At 34.6% G+C, this 19,068-nt stretch overlaps 3 protein-coding genes across 7 annotated transcripts in view; all 3 read right to left on the bottom strand.

Annotated features, from left to right (window-relative positions):
* Positions 1 to 8,598, bottom strand: part of LOC145725195 (uncharacterized) — a 36,888-nt gene extending 28,290 nt beyond the window's left edge. Inside the window, exon 1 of one of the 2 annotated variants that reach the window (XM_081973844.1) lies at positions 8,311 to 8,598. The gene's annotated coding sequence lies outside the window, so the exon portion shown is untranslated. The remainder of the gene's footprint in view (positions 1 to 8,310) is intronic. The other variant, XM_081973841.1, reaches the window with a different exon arrangement.
* Positions 5,097 to 5,507, bottom strand: LOC145725608 (uncharacterized). The gene has a single exon (XM_081974415.1). The coding sequence runs from the start codon at positions 5,505 to 5,507 to the stop codon at positions 5,097 to 5,099; it is 411 nt and encodes a 136-aa protein (XP_081830541.1).
* Positions 8,599 to 13,272: 4,674 nt separating the features above from the next.
* LOC145725205 (uncharacterized) lies at positions 13,273 to 18,414 on the bottom strand. Of its 4 annotated transcripts, none has more exons than XM_081973857.1 (4): positions 18,259 to 18,414; positions 14,921 to 15,033; positions 13,529 to 13,681; positions 13,273 to 13,478 (listed from the first exon to the last, which is right to left on the bottom strand). In XM_081973857.1, exons 1-4 carry the CDS (start codon positions 18,291 to 18,293, stop codon positions 13,327 to 13,329), a joined length of 453 nt encoding a protein of 150 aa, XP_081829983.1. In that variant the 5' UTR covers positions 18,294 to 18,414; the 3' UTR covers positions 13,273 to 13,326. The 4 variants fall into 4 exon arrangements, with proteins under 4 accessions (XP_081829983.1, XP_081829984.1, XP_081829985.1 ...); XM_081973858.1 differs by having other exon boundaries at positions 13,529 to 13,666; positions 18,259 to 18,412; XM_081973859.1 differs by lacking the exon at positions 18,259 to 18,414 and adding an exon at positions 15,242 to 15,467.
* Between the last annotated feature and the right edge of the window lie 654 nt (positions 18,415 to 19,068).

The raw sequence follows: 19,068 nt of genomic DNA, 5'->3' as shown, positions 1-19,068 counted from the left end.
TAAACGTTATTTTGCTTATCGGATTTAAAATCTGATTTTTCAATTGATAATCGTTTTGTTCTTATGAATGCGGCCATTCAATCGTGCTCCATTTAGCAGCCTTCCAGATTCAATACACTGCAGGGGTTCTCTGAAGATGTATTCCTAGTAGAGAATGAAAATTACAGGAGATGCGCATTTCTGTTTTACACCACGTAATAGTTGTATCTCCTCTGTTTTTCTGTCCACCCTGACAAACCATCTGATTCCAGTAAGGGTTTCTGATGATTTTCAGGTCTTTCCAATGCAGACCACGTTTTTGCAGAACTTCCATCATTTGCCTGTACCGAACCTGATCAAACGCGTTCCCCTAATCTACGAAACACGTGTATACATCGCACTTGATGTCCCTGAATCGCTGGAACAGCATCTGGATTGAAAATAGAGCTCTCTAGAACCTACAGCACTTCTAAAGCCGAATAGGGTCTCAGATACCTGTTCCTCGCATAGTTTAAATATTCTACTGTGAAGTATCTTCAGGAATATCTTTAGCAGATGGCTCATCAAGCTTACTGTGTAACAAGTTCAGATTTTAGCCACCGGGAGTATGACACCCGTATCATAGATCGCATTGAACACTTTTGTAGATTCTTCCTTTCAATCAACCATAATATTTCAGAAGGAATTCCATCGGGACCCAAGGCTTTTTTTATGAATATTTGTTGTTTAATGTACTCTTCCCAGATTTGCTTAATTATTGTAGATTTCCTTACTATAACTCGGTCTTGGTTATCCTAGGTACATTAACTGTCCTTCTTTTGATCTTTCATTGTGTTCTTCATATACAGTGTGTCCATAAAGTATCGAAACTATACCTTGGAAATGCGGTTCCAACGTTTCCTCTCTTGCCTCTTTATCTCTTAAAGCTTTTCTTCCTGTCAGTTATTGTTCATGTTTTTATTACGCCTTCGTCATTTCTATTCGTTCAATGTCAGAACTTTGCATTGCATGTAATGTGTTGCATTAATTACACCTAAAATAAATCAGTATATTAATGACAATTATCCATATGCAGTTGGGCATTTTTCACATGCCTAACAACTTCCGTACAAATCGACCGACCTTGATCCTGAACGAAAAGTAAAATCATTTGTAATATTTATGTTATTGTTGTTTGTGAAGGTTATCAAGCTCGGTCTGAAAAGGTTGATTCTCCATTTGGCGGAAGTCCATTTCATGATAATAATACGAAGAAGGTTGGTAAGGTATAATCTGGTTTAGACCCACTCGACTTTTCAACCAGCATCCGGATTAATAGTATTGTTTTAACATCATTTCCTGCAATTTTACCTAGAAAATTATTGTTTACCGATTCTTCAATTGTTCAAGGTTGGAAAAATTTCCCGCGTTTGTGGTTCTATTAAAACGTTTTAATATTTATACAAGTCCAAGCTGGTTGTGAATATCAAAAAACCGGAATTGCTGCTTTAGTCGCAATCGTTTTAAACAGAAAAGGTATGATTTACCAAAACTTGACCAAACTCAGCTTTGCGTTACTTGAATGCCTTCCAGTTTGAAAATAGCTTACGTCGCCGGGGATATTTCCTCAGGGTAATTATAGTACACGCTGACATGTTGCCATTGCCGACGACCTTATTCTTTTTCAGATAAATACACTCGAGTGTACAAGATTTTTATTTAATAAAAAAATCGGCAAGGTTGACCTAGTTTATAAATTACCATAGAACTGCAAAATGCAATGCATAGTTAATCTGAGAGTGCCGGTCATGTGGAGATTAATGGACTGGTTTCTACATGAGATAAAGTGGTACCCGACATAATTATGTAGTTTTTTACAAATTGAAGAAGTTTTTGATCTGACAGCAAAATGAAAAATTAGCAAAGTTGCAGTATTTTGCCGGAATTGCCAGATACTTATGTTAAAATTGACATATTTCAATCATTTGTCAAATTTTTGACACATGCTTTGATTGCTGTAAATGGAACATCCTGTATTTTATTTGCTTTTTTTTTTCTACTTGGGTGCGGAAATGTGCCATTGTGTGTGGGAAAGAACACTTTAATTAATTTTTACTATACTTTAATAATAATAAACCTGCAGTTTTGAAGTTTATATGTGTAGAGCCAAAATACCCACCATATTATGATATGTTACAACAAATTCATTAATTTTTTTAAAAAATATACAGGGTGGTCCAGTTTTAAATGTCAATAATTCACCAATCGATAGCCCATCAAAAAATAAGTTAACATACATTATGTCATTTTCCTGAAAAATGCTTCCCAAGGAAAAAATACCAGTCCATAAAAGTTTAGTTTAAAAAATCGGTTTCTTGTCATAACTGTCAGACCGCTGGAGCAATATTTTAATCAAATTTAGAACAAATATATGTGCAATTAATACTCATTATGTGATGTTAATGACGTTTGTCGAAACTGTCCAGTGGTGTAAATACAGAAAGATGGTTTCCATTTTTCTGCTTTATTCTCTACGTCACTGTATATTTTTCAAAAATATTTTTTTACTTTACTTGTTCAATTTGACAAAATAAGTATCTCTTATAAAATTCTGATTTGAAACTTTGTTTACGAGATAATTTCAAAACAAACCCAACCCAACTTAAAATTTTTCTTGGAAACAGTGAAAATTTACTTAAGAAGCTTAAAAAACGTCTTTGGACATAGTTTTCATAGTTTCCCAACAAATTGAAAGACTTTAGTTTTGAAAATTGACAGAAACCCAGTAAATTTACTTTGAAACGGTGAAAATTGACTTGAGAGGCTTAAAAATTGTCTTTGTAACCAGTTTTCAGACAAATTGAAAGACTTTAGCTTTGACAATTGACTTGGAAACTGTGAAAATTGACTTTAGAGGCTTAAAAACTGTCTTTGTAGTCAGTCGTTTTAGTTTTCAGATAAGTTGAAAAACTTTAGTAGTGAAAATTGACTTGTATCCATGAAAAACTACTTTATCTAGAATTTTTTACTACAAATTCAAACATTTCAACCTTGAAAATTGACTTGGGCACCAAAAAGTGACTCTGTACCAATGAAAAGTGACATAAAAGTTTTCATAATTTGAAAATACATTTCAATATTTTAGTCTTGAAAATAGTCTTAAATACAGGATATTGACATTAGATTCATGAAAATTGACTTGAAAACTAACTTTTCAAGTTTTCTTACTTTGCTTTTTATTTTCTTAGAATTCTGGACTATTTTTAGGGCTTTAAAACTGCTTTCAGCTTGGAAAATCAAGTACCTATTAGGGTTATCTTCACCAAGTTTTTGACATAGCAGACTTAAAAAACTGTTTTAACATTTTCCATAGGCTTAAACTTGCCATTTCACGCTTTGTCAGTATTAAATTGACTTCTAGACCCTTCACTGTGATTTAAGACTGAAAAACCGAATTTTGAACTATTTTTTATAGTAAAAGTTATGTTTCAGACTCTTCATTGATGAAAGTAAACAATTTTGGCATTAAATGCTACGATATTAGTCTTGAACGCTAATTTTTAGAATTAAATTAGTCCGAAAATTCGGACTGTTGCCAATGTTTAATTGAATAAAAAAAAAGTTTGAATTGAATGATCAGTTTTACACTACCTACAGTAAAAAAAATTGAACGCCAGTAAACATTAGTCCAAAAATCCTGTTTTTTGACTATTGACTAATATTCAGTGTCAAAAATTAACTCGTAAACCTCACAGATACTTTTGAACCATTTTAAAGTAAAAAACACAATAACCCAAGTAGACATTTTTGTCAATTTTGAATAACATCACAGACAAGCTAATATATAACATTGGAGGTTTGTGTCTTCCTTAGCAAGCGTTCTTCAGGAAAATGACATAATGCATGTCAACTTATTTTTTGATGGGCTATCGATTGGCGAATTATTGACATTTAAAACTGGACCACCCTGTACATTTAAATTAAAAAAACAATAGTTAAACAGTAATTTTCATACACCATTACCCGCCATTTTCTGGAAAAGCGTTCAACATAACTATATGGTATGTTACATAAAATTGATTATAATTTTGTAGAGAACTAAATAAAATTACAAAAAAGAGGAGTTACTGACTATTTAAAAAAGTTGGATTTGATTGAGGGGTTCCTCATGGTGGATATGTTCTGAAATATTTCAAATTTCCTGAAAGCAGTCTTAATTTCAGTTGGAGTTACTACTATTGACATATAAATTATAGCGCAGAGAGTTACGGTGAGATACCGAGAAGTACGAGGAGATATGAGTTGTTACGAGGAATTACAAAGAAAAACAGGAGGTACGGGGATATACGACTTATACAAACACTTTGTATAAAGTTTTATATGTCAATGGATAGCCAATTAAATGAGCTTTCCATTGACGTATAAAAGTTGATTGGTTAGTGGCAAGCTTTGGCCATTATCAAATTTTATTTTGTTCATTTTGAGTGAAAGTATGTGCAGACCAACCAATTACATGTGACAAGTACTAACTGTCAAGTAATGTTCTGAAATGAAAATATTGTCAAAACTTTTATTTTGAAACCAAACATTTTCAAAAATACAAAACTTTGCTTTGAACTGGAAGGTTAAGTTAGAAGGTTTCGTATAGTCTTAAAATTCACTGTAAATTACATTTAAACAATTGAGAAAGCTGAAATTGTAATTCGACAATTTAAATTCGCAGCTGGCAACACTGTAAAGTTATGTTGAAACTTGACAACAACAGTCACGTGACCCGAAAAATGTTGTCTTTAACCTCGAAAACTATGTAAATTACAGTTAAACAGTTTAGAAAGCTGACATTTTATATGCACGTATGTGAATATGACAATTTAAATTCGCAGCTGGCAACACTGTTAAGTTAAGTTTAAACTTGTCAACAACAGTCATGTGACCAGGAAAACGTTGTCGTTAACCTCAAAAAGTAGGTAAATTATAATCAAACAGTTTAGGAAGCTGAAATTTTAAAAGCAACTTATGTGAATATGACAATTTAAATTCGCATTTGGCAACACTGTAAAGTTAAGTTTAAACTTGTCCTAACGGTCAGGTGACACGAAAAATGTTGTATTTAACCTCAAAAACTATGTAAATTATAATTAAACAGTTTCTCTTTCCAATGGCGCTACAGCCCAAATTGAGCCTTGGCCTCCTCTGTCTTCCGCCTCCAACGCCGCTCTCCTCCAGGTTCTGACACCTATCAAGTTCTGCGCGTCTTCTGTCACTCCATCCTCCCATCTTTTGCGTGGTCTCCCTTTTGGTCTTCTGGCTTGCATCCTACTATTGAGTGCCCTTTTTGGTAGCCTGTTATCCGGCATTCTTACTACGTGGCCTGCCCATCGTAGCCTCTGTAGTCTGACGAATTCTGAGATAGGTGCCTCCTTGAAAAGTTGGCAGATTTCACGATTATATCTTCTTCTCCATATCCAATTTTCATTTAGTGGCCCGAAGATCCGTCTTAGTATTCTTCTTTCAAACACCTCCAGTTTATTCTGGGAGTTCTTTGTCATGACCCATGTCTCAGATCCATAGCATAGTATCGGCCTGATGATGGTTTTGTATATCCTGATTTTTTATTTTCTGTGTATGATTTTGGGGCGGAACATACAGGGTGGTCCAGTTTTAAGTGTCAATAATTCACCATTTGATAGCTAATCAAAAAATAAGTTGACTTGCATTATGTCATTTTTCTGAAAAACGTTTCCTAAGAAAGATACAATCCTCCAAATTTCAATTTAAAAACATTCAAGACTTGTGAGAGTCCAAATTTGTACTGAATAGTCTAAAAACTTGCTATTTTCTACTAGGAATAGTCTTATGATTTGTTTTCTCAGACTGCCATCCTGGTCGAGTGTCTGAAACTGGATTTCTAGAACTAAAAACAGTCCGGAAATCAAGACAAATGAAACTCATTTTTTACTAAAACTAAAAATAATCTCAAAGTTTACTTTTAAGGCTGACTTTACTAGGACTAAAGAGAGGCCAACAGTCTATTTTCAGGACTTTAATTGGTGTACAACTCAATTTTCTGGACTGAAACAAGTCAATTTTAGGACTATTTGGTACCAAAATCAAAATCGTAGCATTTGGTACCAACATTTTTTACTTTTATTACTGAAGAAACTTGACTTTTGGAAACTCGATTTTTCAGTCTTAAAAATCACTAAAAACAGCCTGAAATTTTTAGAGATGCTACAATTTATTGCACCTATGAGTGTAGAAGTCAATTTAATAGAGAAGAAGCTTGAAATAACATATTTAAGACTATGGACAGTGTACAAACTAGCTTTTAGGCCTGAAATCATCAAACTTTTGTAAAGATAGTCTTGAAACTCGATTTGAGGCACTGAAAACAGCCTTAAAGCACTAAAAACAGTCTAGATTTTTAAGAAATACTTGAATTTTTAGCACGGAGGTGTCTAGAAGTCGATTTAACTGTGACAAAGCTTGGAATGCCATTTTAAGTCTATGAAGAATGTAAAAATTGTTTTTTAAGTTTGCTATGTCAATAACTTGGTGAAGATAGTCTTGAAACTCGATTTTCCAAGCTGAAAGCAGTTTTGAAGAACCAAAAATAGTCCAGAATTCTAAGAAAATGAAAAGCAAAGTAAAGAGCAGGAAAAGTTTGTTTTCAAGACTTCATAATATTGAAATTTGTCTTCAAATTATGAAAACTTTCTTCAAATGCTTAAGCTTCTGATGTCGCTTTTCATTACTTCAGAGTCACTTTTTGGTGTTCAAGTCAATTTTGAAGGTTTAAATGTATGAATTTGTAGTCAAAAATTGTAGAAAAAGTAGTATTTTATCTTTTGAAGTCAATTTCCTATATTAAAGTCTCTCGTTTTGCATGAAAACTGGTTACAAACACAATTTTTCAGCTTCAGAAATCAATTTTCAAAACTAGTCTTTCAGTTTGCTTGCAAACTATAAAAACTGGCTACAACGAAATTGTTTAAGGTTCTTTAGTGAATTTTTCGTTTCCAAGACAATTTTTAAGTTGAGTTGGGTTAGTTTTGGTTCTTTGAACGTAATAACTGAATTGTCTCGTAAACGAAGTTTTAAATCTGAATTTTATAAAAAATAATTTCTTTTCCATCGGGAACAAGAAAGTGTAATTTTTGAAAAATCTCTAGAGACGTAGAAAATTAGGCAACCATCTTCTATTTACGCTACTGGAGAATTTTGGCAAACGTCATTCATAATGAGTAATAATTTGTGTGCTTGTTCCAAATTTGATCAAAATTGCTCCAACGGTCTGACAGTTACGACAAAAAAAAACTATTTTTTAAACAGAAATTTGAAGGACTGTATTTTCCTTAGGAAGCATTTTTCAGGAAAATGACATAATGCATGTCAACTTATTTTAAGATTGGCTATGGATTGGTGAATTATTGACATTTAAAACTGGACCACCCTGTATGGGACAGAGCAAAGTAGGCTTTGTTTGCCGATATTAGTCCAATGTTTCTGGCCTTTCTCTTCAGTTGTGTGTATATTTCTGCCGACCCTTCCGCCCTGTGGGTCATAATATTGATATCATCTGCATAGGCGGCCAGTTGTACCGATTTGTTTGTTAATAATTAAACAGTTTAGGAAGCGGAAATTTTAAAAGCAACTTATGTGAATAAGACAATTTAAATTCGCAGTTGGCAACCCTGTAAAGTTAAGTTAAAACTTGTCAACAAAATGACCCGGGAAATGTCATCTTTAACCTTGAAAAAAGGTAGCCTTAAGTAACCCCAATTTCAGTGAGTTTTAGGACAATATTTCCAATTCCCAAGTAATGTCCAAGAATTTCTACACGATAATACCCCAACGGTTTACCCCTCGACATTTCCTTTCATTTTTATACGCTAAGGCTGTCCAGGTTATTTTAAAAAATTAAAATATTTCCAAATGACCACTTCAAAATAGTGAACATGCATGCCGAATTTCATATGAGTTCTTTTTTGTAATCCTACAATCAATTTGGAACACCCTGTAGAAAAAGTTGAATCAGAATTCCAGGTTTTGCCTTGATGAATAAATACTCGTATATTGGAGGCTAGTCATTGATATGAAATATGAACTCTACATATTACTCATATCCCGTTGCAAATTACAAAAATAGTAATGATTTACAAATTCTGTAAAAGATTAAAATTTCGTAAAATGCTTTATGTTTCAAATTGTTGGTGGTTTTAAAACTGTTAAAACAAAAATGCGAACCAATATAGAACCAACAGTCTTATCGCTATCAAGGTTTTATAATCGGAACGACTCAAGGGCAATTTTTCTTGTAAACTCATGCAATTTGAAATTCTACTCTATAACCTTACGTACTTGAGCAAAAAAACTTCCTCCAAGAAAACCGGATCAGCCTTAATCCAAGCTATAATTAAATCCTGTGACACTCTAACCAGGTCCACAAACAAACTTTGACAAAAATAAATCCACTTAATTAGCACTGACACCGGTTAAAATCAGATGCAAAAAGACAATTAAAAAAACCAAACGAATATCGTAGAATCCGCGTGTATCACATAGCGAAACGCGAAACACGTGAAATCAGCTGAATGTATCGCGAGCTTATGAATTATTATTGTTTTGCGGTTCTCAAGCTTTCCGACATTGAAAACGTGCTTCGAACCTTTCACCTTGCCCAGCCGTATTGACTGATACTACTGCGGACAAAAGGGCCCCCTTTTTTCGTACAAAATTACCTTTATAAATGGTCGAGACCCATCATTACGGGCCCGTTTTTCGGGTTCGGACGGCGACGTAACGCATTCCGAAGAGTTCTAGAAGGGTGTCCAAGAATATCATGCTGAAGTTAAATTCAGATTCAATATCGTCGTTTTTATACAGTGCGTGCATAAAGTATGAAATACTTATAATAAAATAATCTTTTTATAGCTAACCAAGAGTGTTAAAGAGAACATAATGCCCTGAAGTACCTGAACCTATCCCTATATGGACATTATATTCTTCCTAACGCCTGTGGTGGATACAATGTTTTATGTTTCACCTAATTCAGGAATTGTGAAGCAGAAAAACTAACGAAAGTTTATTACCTAAAAAGTTAAGTGCATCCTAGATTAGGGAAGATGTAGTTTTTATGGCATGGAAGAGTAAAAATGCCAATGTTAATTGTCTATAATGCTCTCAGGTGCATAATAGTATATTATTAACCAAGGTTTAGACAAAAGCTTTTATTGACCATGATTCTGTCTAAACCGTGGATAATATAGCGTTTTTTTCCACTATTAACCATATTTTTGATGGCTTTTTATTGAAAATTTACAAACTTAAAATAACAACATGAAAATTCAACATAATTTATCTGTCTCTGTCAAGTATATTTCATCTGTCATATGTCTACATAGACATTGACATTATTATTTACCTAGGTCAATAAAATTTTATTTTTTGTTGTGTTTGTGCCAGACTAGAACTAGATATTAGACTCTATTATTGACCTAGGTCAACAATAACCATTAAGGTAGAGAAAACTAATTTCTCAAGTTACTAATCGGTCAATAATGGTATGTTTATCATGTTAGTAGTGGAAAAACTATCTTATACACGTTTACATACAGTGAGGGCCAAAAGTCCAAAAGAAATTTTTTTTTATCAAAATGCTCGAACTCGTCGATTGTTGTTCTTAGTTGTGCATTTTTTGACATGACAGACATGTATACAGGGTCATCCATGTAGTTGATAAATGTCACTTTGTAATTTTTTCTTATGGAACCCCCTATATATAAAAAGTTGTTTAAATTCTTTTGGTTTTTTTGAACATATTTCGTATCACATACCCTACCATACCGAATCGCATTTTAAGGGGACTCGACTTCACTGTGTAGTTTTTAATTTACTGTTGTTTATACTTACCAGTTTAAAGAAAGAGAAGCCCGCAGGAAGGAAATAATGGATAACTGGCGAAATCCTTGATCTCATGGATAAGAGGAGAAGCTATAAAGGAAAAAATGAACAACGATATAAAGAAACACAACGAATACTCCGCTCAAAAATCAGCAAAGCAAAAGAAGAAACTACTATAAACAAAAATGCGAAGAAATTGAGAAATTACAAGCCAAACATGATAGCTTCAACATACACAAAAAGATCAAAGAACTCGCCGGCACCAATAAACAAAAGCAACTCAATATATTATACAACAACAACGGAAAAATAGTCACAGAGACAGTACAAAAACTAGAAATATGGAAAGACTATATTACACAACTATTCGAAGATGAAAGACGACAAACCAATCTTAATAATATAGAAGGGGATTTAGGCCCGGACATAATTAAGGATGAAATGACATATGCACTGGAGATGCTGAAGAACGGAAAAGCTGCAGGTCCGGACCAACTGCCAGTGGAGAGGAAGACCAGATTCATATTTTGGTAGAATTAATCAATACCATATATAGAACAGGAATAATACCAAATGAGTGGTTGCTATCAACTTTTATAACTCTTCCAAAAAAGAAAAATGCCAAGCAGTGCTCTGACTACCGTACCATTAGCTTGATGGCTCACATATTGAAAGACCTGCTGAAGGTAGTCCATGGTAGAGTATTCAGGAAAATAGACATAGACATCGGCGATACACAATTTGGATTCCGTAAAGGCCTAGGAACAAGGGAAGCGCTAGTTTCACTCAATGTCCTGTCACAAAGATGCCTAGATATAAATCAAGACATACAGTGCGTTTTTTTTAACGCGCAACATAGGATTTTACGTGTTAAATTTTTAAGCTTATGTTGGACCATGTTATTTTGGAACTACAGGTATAAAACTTGGAAGATGTGTCTTCAGTACCATGAAGCTTAAGTAAGACCACCAATTCGGTCTAAAAAGTGTTTACAAATTAGCAAAAAGTCATCTTTTTTGGAACATATTTTATCTTTCCATATTCCCTGTATGTATGTTTACCTGCTATCTGCCCTGTCAGTATCAAAAACAACACCTACCATACATACAGGGAGTATAAATCTTTTCGAAAGAAGATGACTTTTTGCTAGTTTGTGAACACTTTTTAGACCGAATTGGTGGTTGTACTTAAGCTTCAGGGTACTAAAGACACACTTGTCAAGTTTTACACCTGTAGTTCCAAAATAACATGGTCTAACATGGGCTTAAAAATTTAACACGTGAAATCCTATGTTGCGCGTTAAAAAAAACGCACTGTATATACATGCTTTATAGACTACAATAAAGCTTTCGATAAAGTGAGGCATGACTTGCTCATAGAAACATTAATAAAGAGAAGAATAGACCTCAGAGACATAAGAATAATATCAAACTTATACTATGGTCAAAAAGCAGTAGTACAAATAGAAGACATGACATCAGAAGAAATAGAAATACAGAGAGGTGTTCGTCAAGGGTGTATACTATCACCAATCCTCTTTAATCTGTACTCGGAGGACATAATAAATAGGACACTTGATGATCAGAACATAGGCATTAAGATCAACGGCATGACAATAAATAATCTGAGGTATGCTGACGATACAGTTATTCTGGCTGGAACACACGAAGATCTGCAGGCGCTAATTAATAGAATGGTCACGGTAAGCGAAGAATATGGACTATCACTGAACATAAACAAAACAAAATATATGTTGATGACAAAAACAACTCAGGACATTCGTAGGATATACGTAAGCAATCAACCTATTGAGAGAGTAAGAGAATACAAATACCTAGGCACGACCATTAATGAAAACAACGACAGCTCACAAGAAATACGAATCAGAATCGAACAGGCCAGAAGCACATTTATAAAAATGAAAAGGCTTTTCTGCTGTCGGGATCTAAACCTGGAACTGAAAATACGACTAATGAGATGCTATGTGCTGTCCGTACTGTATTATGGGATGGAAGCCTGGACGCTGAAGGTAACCGAAATGAGGAGACTGGAAGCGTTTGAGATGTGGGTATATCGAAGAATACTGAGGATTTCATGGGTAGACAGAATAACCAACGTGGAAGTGATGAGACGTATGAATAAGGAGAGAGAAGTTATTACGACAATTAAGGCCAGAAAATTGCAATATATGGGACATGTCATGAGGGGGGAAAAGTATCGAATATTGCAACTTATTATGCAAGGAAAAATCGAAGGAAAGAAATCTGTGGGGAGAAGACGTAATTCATGGCTGAAGAACCTTAGAGAATGGTTTGGTTGCAATAACAACGAACTATTTAAAGCTGCGTTCTCAAAAATAAGAATCGTCCTGATGATTGCCAACCTTCGAAACGGAGACGGCACCTGAAGAAGAAGATACTTACCAGTGCAGTGAAAATGTCGTTGTATTTCGTGTAAGTTTATTGTATTTCATATTTTTAATATGTTGCTAATAATCGGTGTTTTTATTCCTGTATAGTCAAAATTTTACCCTTTGAAAATGACGTCAAGCAGGTGAAAAAACACGCATGTCTGGAAGATAAAGAAACTCACTTAAAGATCTCTTCTACTCCTAATAACATAATATATTATTAATGTTCATTGATTTTGTGCTGTGTTATTGTGCTTTGCACAATAAAGCAAAAATAGTAAGTTAACATACCAACATTACCAACTTCATTGTTTTTCATAAAAGCGGTTATTTTGGTTTTACTGACCGACATTTTCTTAGAAATGTTGGTGAAATAGGTGTCGTCAGCTGAATTCCAGCCTTTTTCATTGGGCATAGGGTAGCAATACTCACTTTTAAAGCCTGTGATGAGCTCTATCATACACATTGGAATAATCAATTGGGATGACATCTGGAAACTGTTTCTTTTCGTACTTCAAAAAAGCAGCACATAGAGCATTAGCATTTGGGCTTGCTCATTGTAGCGCAGCATTTCTATATCTTTGATATTTTTAAATCATCTTGACAGGATGACAAAATTTATGCCTTTTTTGCTAAAATTGTTTATTTTATATGTTTGATATGCGAGAAACAAAGATGTACAAATTCATTCTCAAGAGGTAAAAATCCAACTATAGATTGTCTGAGGACGAAACCCGGGTAAAAATTAAACAACACAATTTTTGTAAAACTTTGACTTTTAGTTTTTGACAGACCCTGTATAGTTTACTGAAAGTCTCTTTGAGCTAGAATGAACTTTTTCTACGATACAATGGTTTTTACGGATGACCAAGTCAAGTTTGATGCCATTTTCACAAAAATAACGCAATGAAGAATATGGTGGCTTGTAGATCGCAAAACCCCTTTTCTGGTAACTTTGAAACTTAAATCGTCATTATTCCGAGTGTTAACATATTTGAAACCACATTACAAGAAGTGTAATAAATAACATTTTTAAAATAATTAATCTCATAAAGCTAAGCACGGTTTGCTGTTTCCGTTACTAAACTTATTGTATAGGGTGGAGGTGCAGTAGCGGGTACTGGTTCTCGTATCCTCTCACTTTGACTTGTTTGCTGGTGCACTTTGACTGCATCTTCGTATTTCGGTGGGGCTTCCGAAATGTACACTACAAATCGTTTTATTATAACCTGACAATATGGTGAATAGTTTACATACATGAATATGGTGGAGGAGCCGAAGGAAAAACACTGTCACTGGGATTTGAAGAATTGAACGATGGATTTACGAAAATATCGTCGAGAGAGTCGTCTAGACGTCTTCTCCTGTCCAGTTCCCTGCGTCTGGCTATTCGCGCTACAATTCGTTGAGCTTTTCAATGAAATTTTGATGTTTGTTTTGGGACACCCAGTACAGGGTGCTGCATTTTCGATGGTTTTACGGGGTAGAGAGAAAACGGTAATAGATAGAAAAAAAGTAGCATACGTGTTCTGATCTTTTTTTCTGAGCTGAGATGACTGGCGAAAAGTGGGTGGCGCAAACTTCTTTGTTTCAAAGATACGGGGGATTTTCGAAAATTGGTAATTTTTGAGCCTCTTCAGTATTTCAGTTGCTCTTAAAGTTATCAAAAAATGAAGAACGGTTCCCGGTAGTAGTTTTCATGTAGAATCCAATGTCGTAGTCAGTTTGTTTCTATTCCGTTTAGTTTCTGATATATGACAGTAAGTTACATTTTTTTAAATGGAACATCCTATATATTTTTACCTCATTTAATTCTGTTGATTTTTACCTTTTAAACGGTGTATTACAACATATAAGCTTGTAGAGATTAATCCTGTTATTTTAAAAAAAGACCTTTGCTAAGCTAAAAAAAGGCCATTATCTAAAATACCAAACAAAATCGGAAATCATATAAACTAACACATCAGAAAATTAAATATTTTAAATAAATCTTATTAAAAATCTAAGTTACAAACAGTTCTACCGTCACTTTAATAAGAAAAGTGGCTATTTCTATTTTCTACTATTTTTAAGGTAGTAGTTGAAAAAACTGTTTATTAACGACATGTAACATGTTAATATGAACATAGCCAAATTTTGTTTCGACTGTGGGTATTTTTATTCATATTATTTAGCACTTTTTTGTTAAGGAAACGCTTTTTTTCTAATTACCAAAATTAACGTTTACAAACTTATATGCTTTAATACACCGGTGAAAAAGTAAAAATCAACAGAATTTAATGAACTAAAAATATATAGGGTGTTCCATTTAAAAAAATATAACTTAGTGTCATATGTCAGAAACTAAACGTAATAGAAAAAAACTGACTACGCCATTGATTTCTACGTCAAAACTTCTACTGGAAAGCGTTTTTCCTTTTTTTATAACTTTAATAGCAAATGAAATACAGAGGAGGTTCCAAAATGACCAATTTTCAAAAGCCCCCCCTATCTTTGAAACCAAAGAAGTTTCCGCCGCCCACTCTTCGCTAGTCATCTCAGCTCAGAAAAAGAGATCAGAACACGTATGCTACTTTTTTTCGATCTATTACCGTTTTCTCTGTACCCCGTAAAACCATCGAAAATGCAGCACCCTGTACAAATGCTTACCTGCTAGAAGGCGTTCTCTGTTGTAGGTTTGTTTGATTTTTTGCAACAAGCCACAAAATGACACGATGAAGATGAATATGAGAACACCCAGCAGGATTAGTTCAAAAGCCATTCTAAAAAATATTGAAACCACATTAATTAAAGCCACCAAATCTTGTCTCGCTTATTATTTTATCTTTATGACTTTTTATTATTGTTTTAAAATAGTAATATCAGTTTCACTTGATAAAATCACTGCATCCGAGATAACTGCTTTGTTCCAATAACATAAAACAAATTCTAAATTTTAAAGAATAATGTTACAATAAGCATCACAATCACCTGAAATGTCACTAGGAAAGAAACTCAGCTACATATCCAAACCGGCTAGTTTCAACTAAACTCACGCGCCTATTAAACAATTCTAATTTCTATAACTCATTGACACTATGTTATAAAAAGCAATACAATACTATCGCAATAATAAACACCAAATTCCAGTTAAATACTTGTTAGTATGTCCACACACAGGTTCTTCATAACATTTAATGCGAACATTGATTTTGTCGAATATCGCTGATAAGATAATTGTTGTGTGTCTCGATTTATGACGTTCAAATTTTTATTGTACCTGTTACGGCGGATTAGCGATAACGGCAGATAGTGTTTCCAATTTTATTATCTCGATTACTATTTTGAAACAAAAGGAGGCGTAATTAAAACTTTTCCTGTCTACGAAATAAAACAAAGGTCTATACAGGGTGTACCAAATTGGTTATACATGTTTAGAGATACTTTTTGCTGTTTATTTACTTTCTTATTTCGGAAAAAATGATACAATCTCCCGCATTTTATTTGAAGATTTTCTTATGCAAAAAAGTGGTTTAGTCGGTAATGCCGCAATAAAAAGTAAAGCGGAAAAGAACAAGGATGGTAACATAGCGACACGTGTTTCTGCTTGTAGAGCATGTAACTCCCATCCGTATAAATGAATATTCAAGAAGCAATTGACATTACAAAAGAGAAAGCCGATTCCAGCCATTCACGGCAACAACGGGATTGTCTACGAGAAGAGGGACAAAGGCATCTCAACATCAGAAAGGCATCAAGATGGGACGAGATAGGAAACATTGCGCTCAGAAAACTTCCGAAACCCGGGATAGCTGCCTTGCTAATATTGTTAATGCAATACTTCGACTGAGGCACTTTCCAGCTGACTGGAAGAGGGTTGATGTTATCCTGTTTCCGAAACCACAAAAAGACCTGCTGTTCCCCCAAAATTATCTTTCCTTGGGAAAAGTGGCAGAAGTTATCATCCTCAAGAGGCTAAAGGAGCAAGAAAAGGACCTGCACGTCATCCCCGATGAGCAATTTGGATTCCGGAGGACACTATCAACGGAACTCCGAGTCCTGAGGATGACCGAGTACATCACGGAAGGATTCAACAGGAAAGAGCCGTGCTGCCAGACGTCTCCAAGGCCTTCGACAGGATTTGGCACAGAGGACTTCTAATCAAGATGCTAGTTGCCGGTTTTTTAGTCGGCCTGGTAAAACTAATTAGATCTTTTCTTTCAGCTCGTCGCTTCCGAGTCAAAATCGACAGGGTCTACCCAAGTTATAGGAAAATGTGAATGAAATGAAATTTCTCTATAACATTTATGTTTTAGATACACCTACAACGTGGCGGACCAGCTTAGCGCTATACGCGGATGACACTGCGATCATGACCCGGAGCACCTGCAAGAGGAGACCACAGCATTGGATAAATGGTGCAACAAATGGAAGATCGACCTAAACGCGGAGAGAAAACGCAGGCCATAGTCTTCAAAAGAAGACTAAAGATGAGGATAGAAGGAAACGTCAGGTTAAAAGACATCGAGGCGACGTACCTTGGGGTCAATATGGACCAACAACTCACGTAGGGAAGCCACATAGAAAGCCAGAGCGATCAGAGCAAAACTGTACCCCATCACAAGCAGGACATCGAAGCTGGCACTTCGGAACAAAGTGACGCTAATCAAGTCGGTTCTTCAACCGCACCTGAAGAAACTCATGGAAAACATTGCGCTCAGGACAGCGGTGGATCTTCCCCCCAGGTGGCGAATTGATATTATTATGCCTCCCTTAATAATATCCACTGTTTTCGGTCCTGTGCTGCATCCAGTTGGTACTGATGCGTCTCAAGTCGTCGGCCCATCTGGTGGGAAAGCGCCCTCTATTTCTGAAGGCTTCCGATCTAGATACTCATTCAAGGATTCATCTTGTCCATCTGTCATCAGCAGATCTCGCGACGTGTCCTGTCTAGTTCCATTTAGTACAGTTTTTCTCTCTACGGCGTCTGCAACTGTTTAGTCAGTGTTAGGGTTTTGACTCCGTAGGTAAGAACTGGAAGGACACACTGATTAAAAAACCTTTCCCTTTAGGCAGCTAGCCAATACTGCCTTGAACACATATTTGAGATTCCCATATGCAGCCCATGCGAGCCCTATTCTTTGAATAACTTCTAGGGTATGCTCTCACCGAGCACGAGGATTGTCATGATCTTGGTTTGGGGAAATATATTTTCCTACTTTCTTTGACTCTTCATTAAGATATCATGTAAATCAATGTATGCTAATAAAACCGAATTATTATATGAGAATTGAAATTCTGCGAAAGGTTTATTGAACCAAATTGGAGAGCCTCCGTTTCTGCTTTGCAAATATTATGCAAAATAGGGTTTCAGTTTGTGTTGGTTTTAGTTCAAATGGAAATAGCCCAGGCACTGTAAATATCCGCAGAAAAACTATATCTCCAACTGGAAAATCAGTCATTTTAAGAAAATGTTGTGACATGTCAGGTACCAAGATGTGATTTATGTTGATCGTAGTTTTTTTTAACTATAAAACTAGAAACAGAGACAAACGATCTTGAGTGTGAATGAACCCTGAGTCAAAATACTTCCTGATCAATGATATTCTGAAGGTTACAAGTTGTGATCTTATCCAAGACATACGTGTTTTTCACGTATTTAACGTCATTTAAAATAGTTAAAATTTTGACAGTTTATAGAAAGTTAGAAAGAGCAAAATGAAAGGCACCCAAGATCCGCATCCAAAGAAAATACTCCAGTCAAAGGACTCGCATTCAGCAGAAAAACGAATAAAATTTTCTCTGATTAATTCCGGATAAACCATTCACATTTGAGCGAATTGGAGTAAAGATTACATCTTTCCATTAGCGTTATTTCATAATCTCATTTATCAGATTTACTAACCCTATTTTCGAATGTAGTTTAAGTCAGTAAACAGTAACTTTGTGTAAAATAAGGTTAAAGTTGTTGTTTACTTTATAAAAAACTTAATAACTGAATTACTTACATATAATTTTTTACGTATGTATTCACATCTTGCATCTATTTTCAATGAGAGGGCGATCAATTTAGTGCCCTGAACTCATTAGAACTGAGAAAACACAGTAAAATTTCACTTTATTATTACAGAGTTCTAACATAAAAAGGTGCTTACTACGGTTTATGTATAACTAATGATATCTCTGTTGTTAAAGCTTAAGGTTGTCTGATATGAACGACGGAATATTAGCAAGTTTCCATTACTTAACCGTGATGATCCCTTTCAAAAGTACCTATTTAGTTTTGCCGATACCATGCAATGTATAAAGGATTGTTGTAGCCACGTATTAAAATATGTAATAATAATATGAGATGTGCGTCACTACACCTTTTATGTAGTTTAGAAAATATAAACTGGATTTCAGAATCTATAACGTGGATTTCATTATCGTGAATTTTATTTTAGAAAACGTATGTTGCATTTCAGATTAGTCACTTGTATTTCAGAAAAGGTCTGTTAAATTTTAGAATAGCTATTTTAATTTATTTTTGTGACTTATTTTTGATTTTGTAACTTGCATTTTAGAACGCGTCATATCAGTTTAGATTTTTTTATGTTTCTATGTGGGTAATATAGTCCATTGTTTTTTTAATGTCCGATAGAGTTATTATTACAAACAAATAAGAAAACAAAATAGAACAATAATTAGTTAAAATAAAAAGCACAGTTCTCAAATTTGCCCAAAAAGTTGGAGGGTCCATTCTTCAGAGTACTTATTGTGAATGTGAAATATAAGTTGGATATGTGAAATATAAGTTGGATTTCACAATCTATAAC

The sequence above is a fragment of the Ips typographus genome, linkage group LG2 (assembly GCF_016097725.1).
Source record: "Ips typographus isolate SLU linkage group LG2, UJ_Ityp_2.0, whole genome shotgun sequence".
Lineage (NCBI taxonomy): Eukaryota > Metazoa > Arthropoda > Insecta > Coleoptera > Curculionidae > Ips > Ips typographus.
This window is presented reverse-complemented; position numbering and strand designations above follow the sequence as displayed.

Coding starts and splice junctions, on each gene's coding strand:
- LOC145725608 (XM_081974415.1), bottom strand. CDS start 5,507: ATGACAAAGAACTCCCAGAATAAACTGGAGGTGTTTGAAAGAAGAATA.
- LOC145725205 (XM_081973857.1), bottom strand. CDS start 18,293: ATGCAAGATGTGAATACATACGTAAAAAATTATAT. Junction 13,682..14,920: donor CAGAGAACGCCTTCTAGCAG/GTAAGCATTTGT, acceptor TTCATTGAAAAG/CTCAACGAATTGTAGCGCGA. Junction 13,479..13,528: donor GGCTCCTCCACCATATTCAT/GTATGTAAACTA, acceptor AACGATTTGTAG/TGTACATTTCGGAAGCCCCA.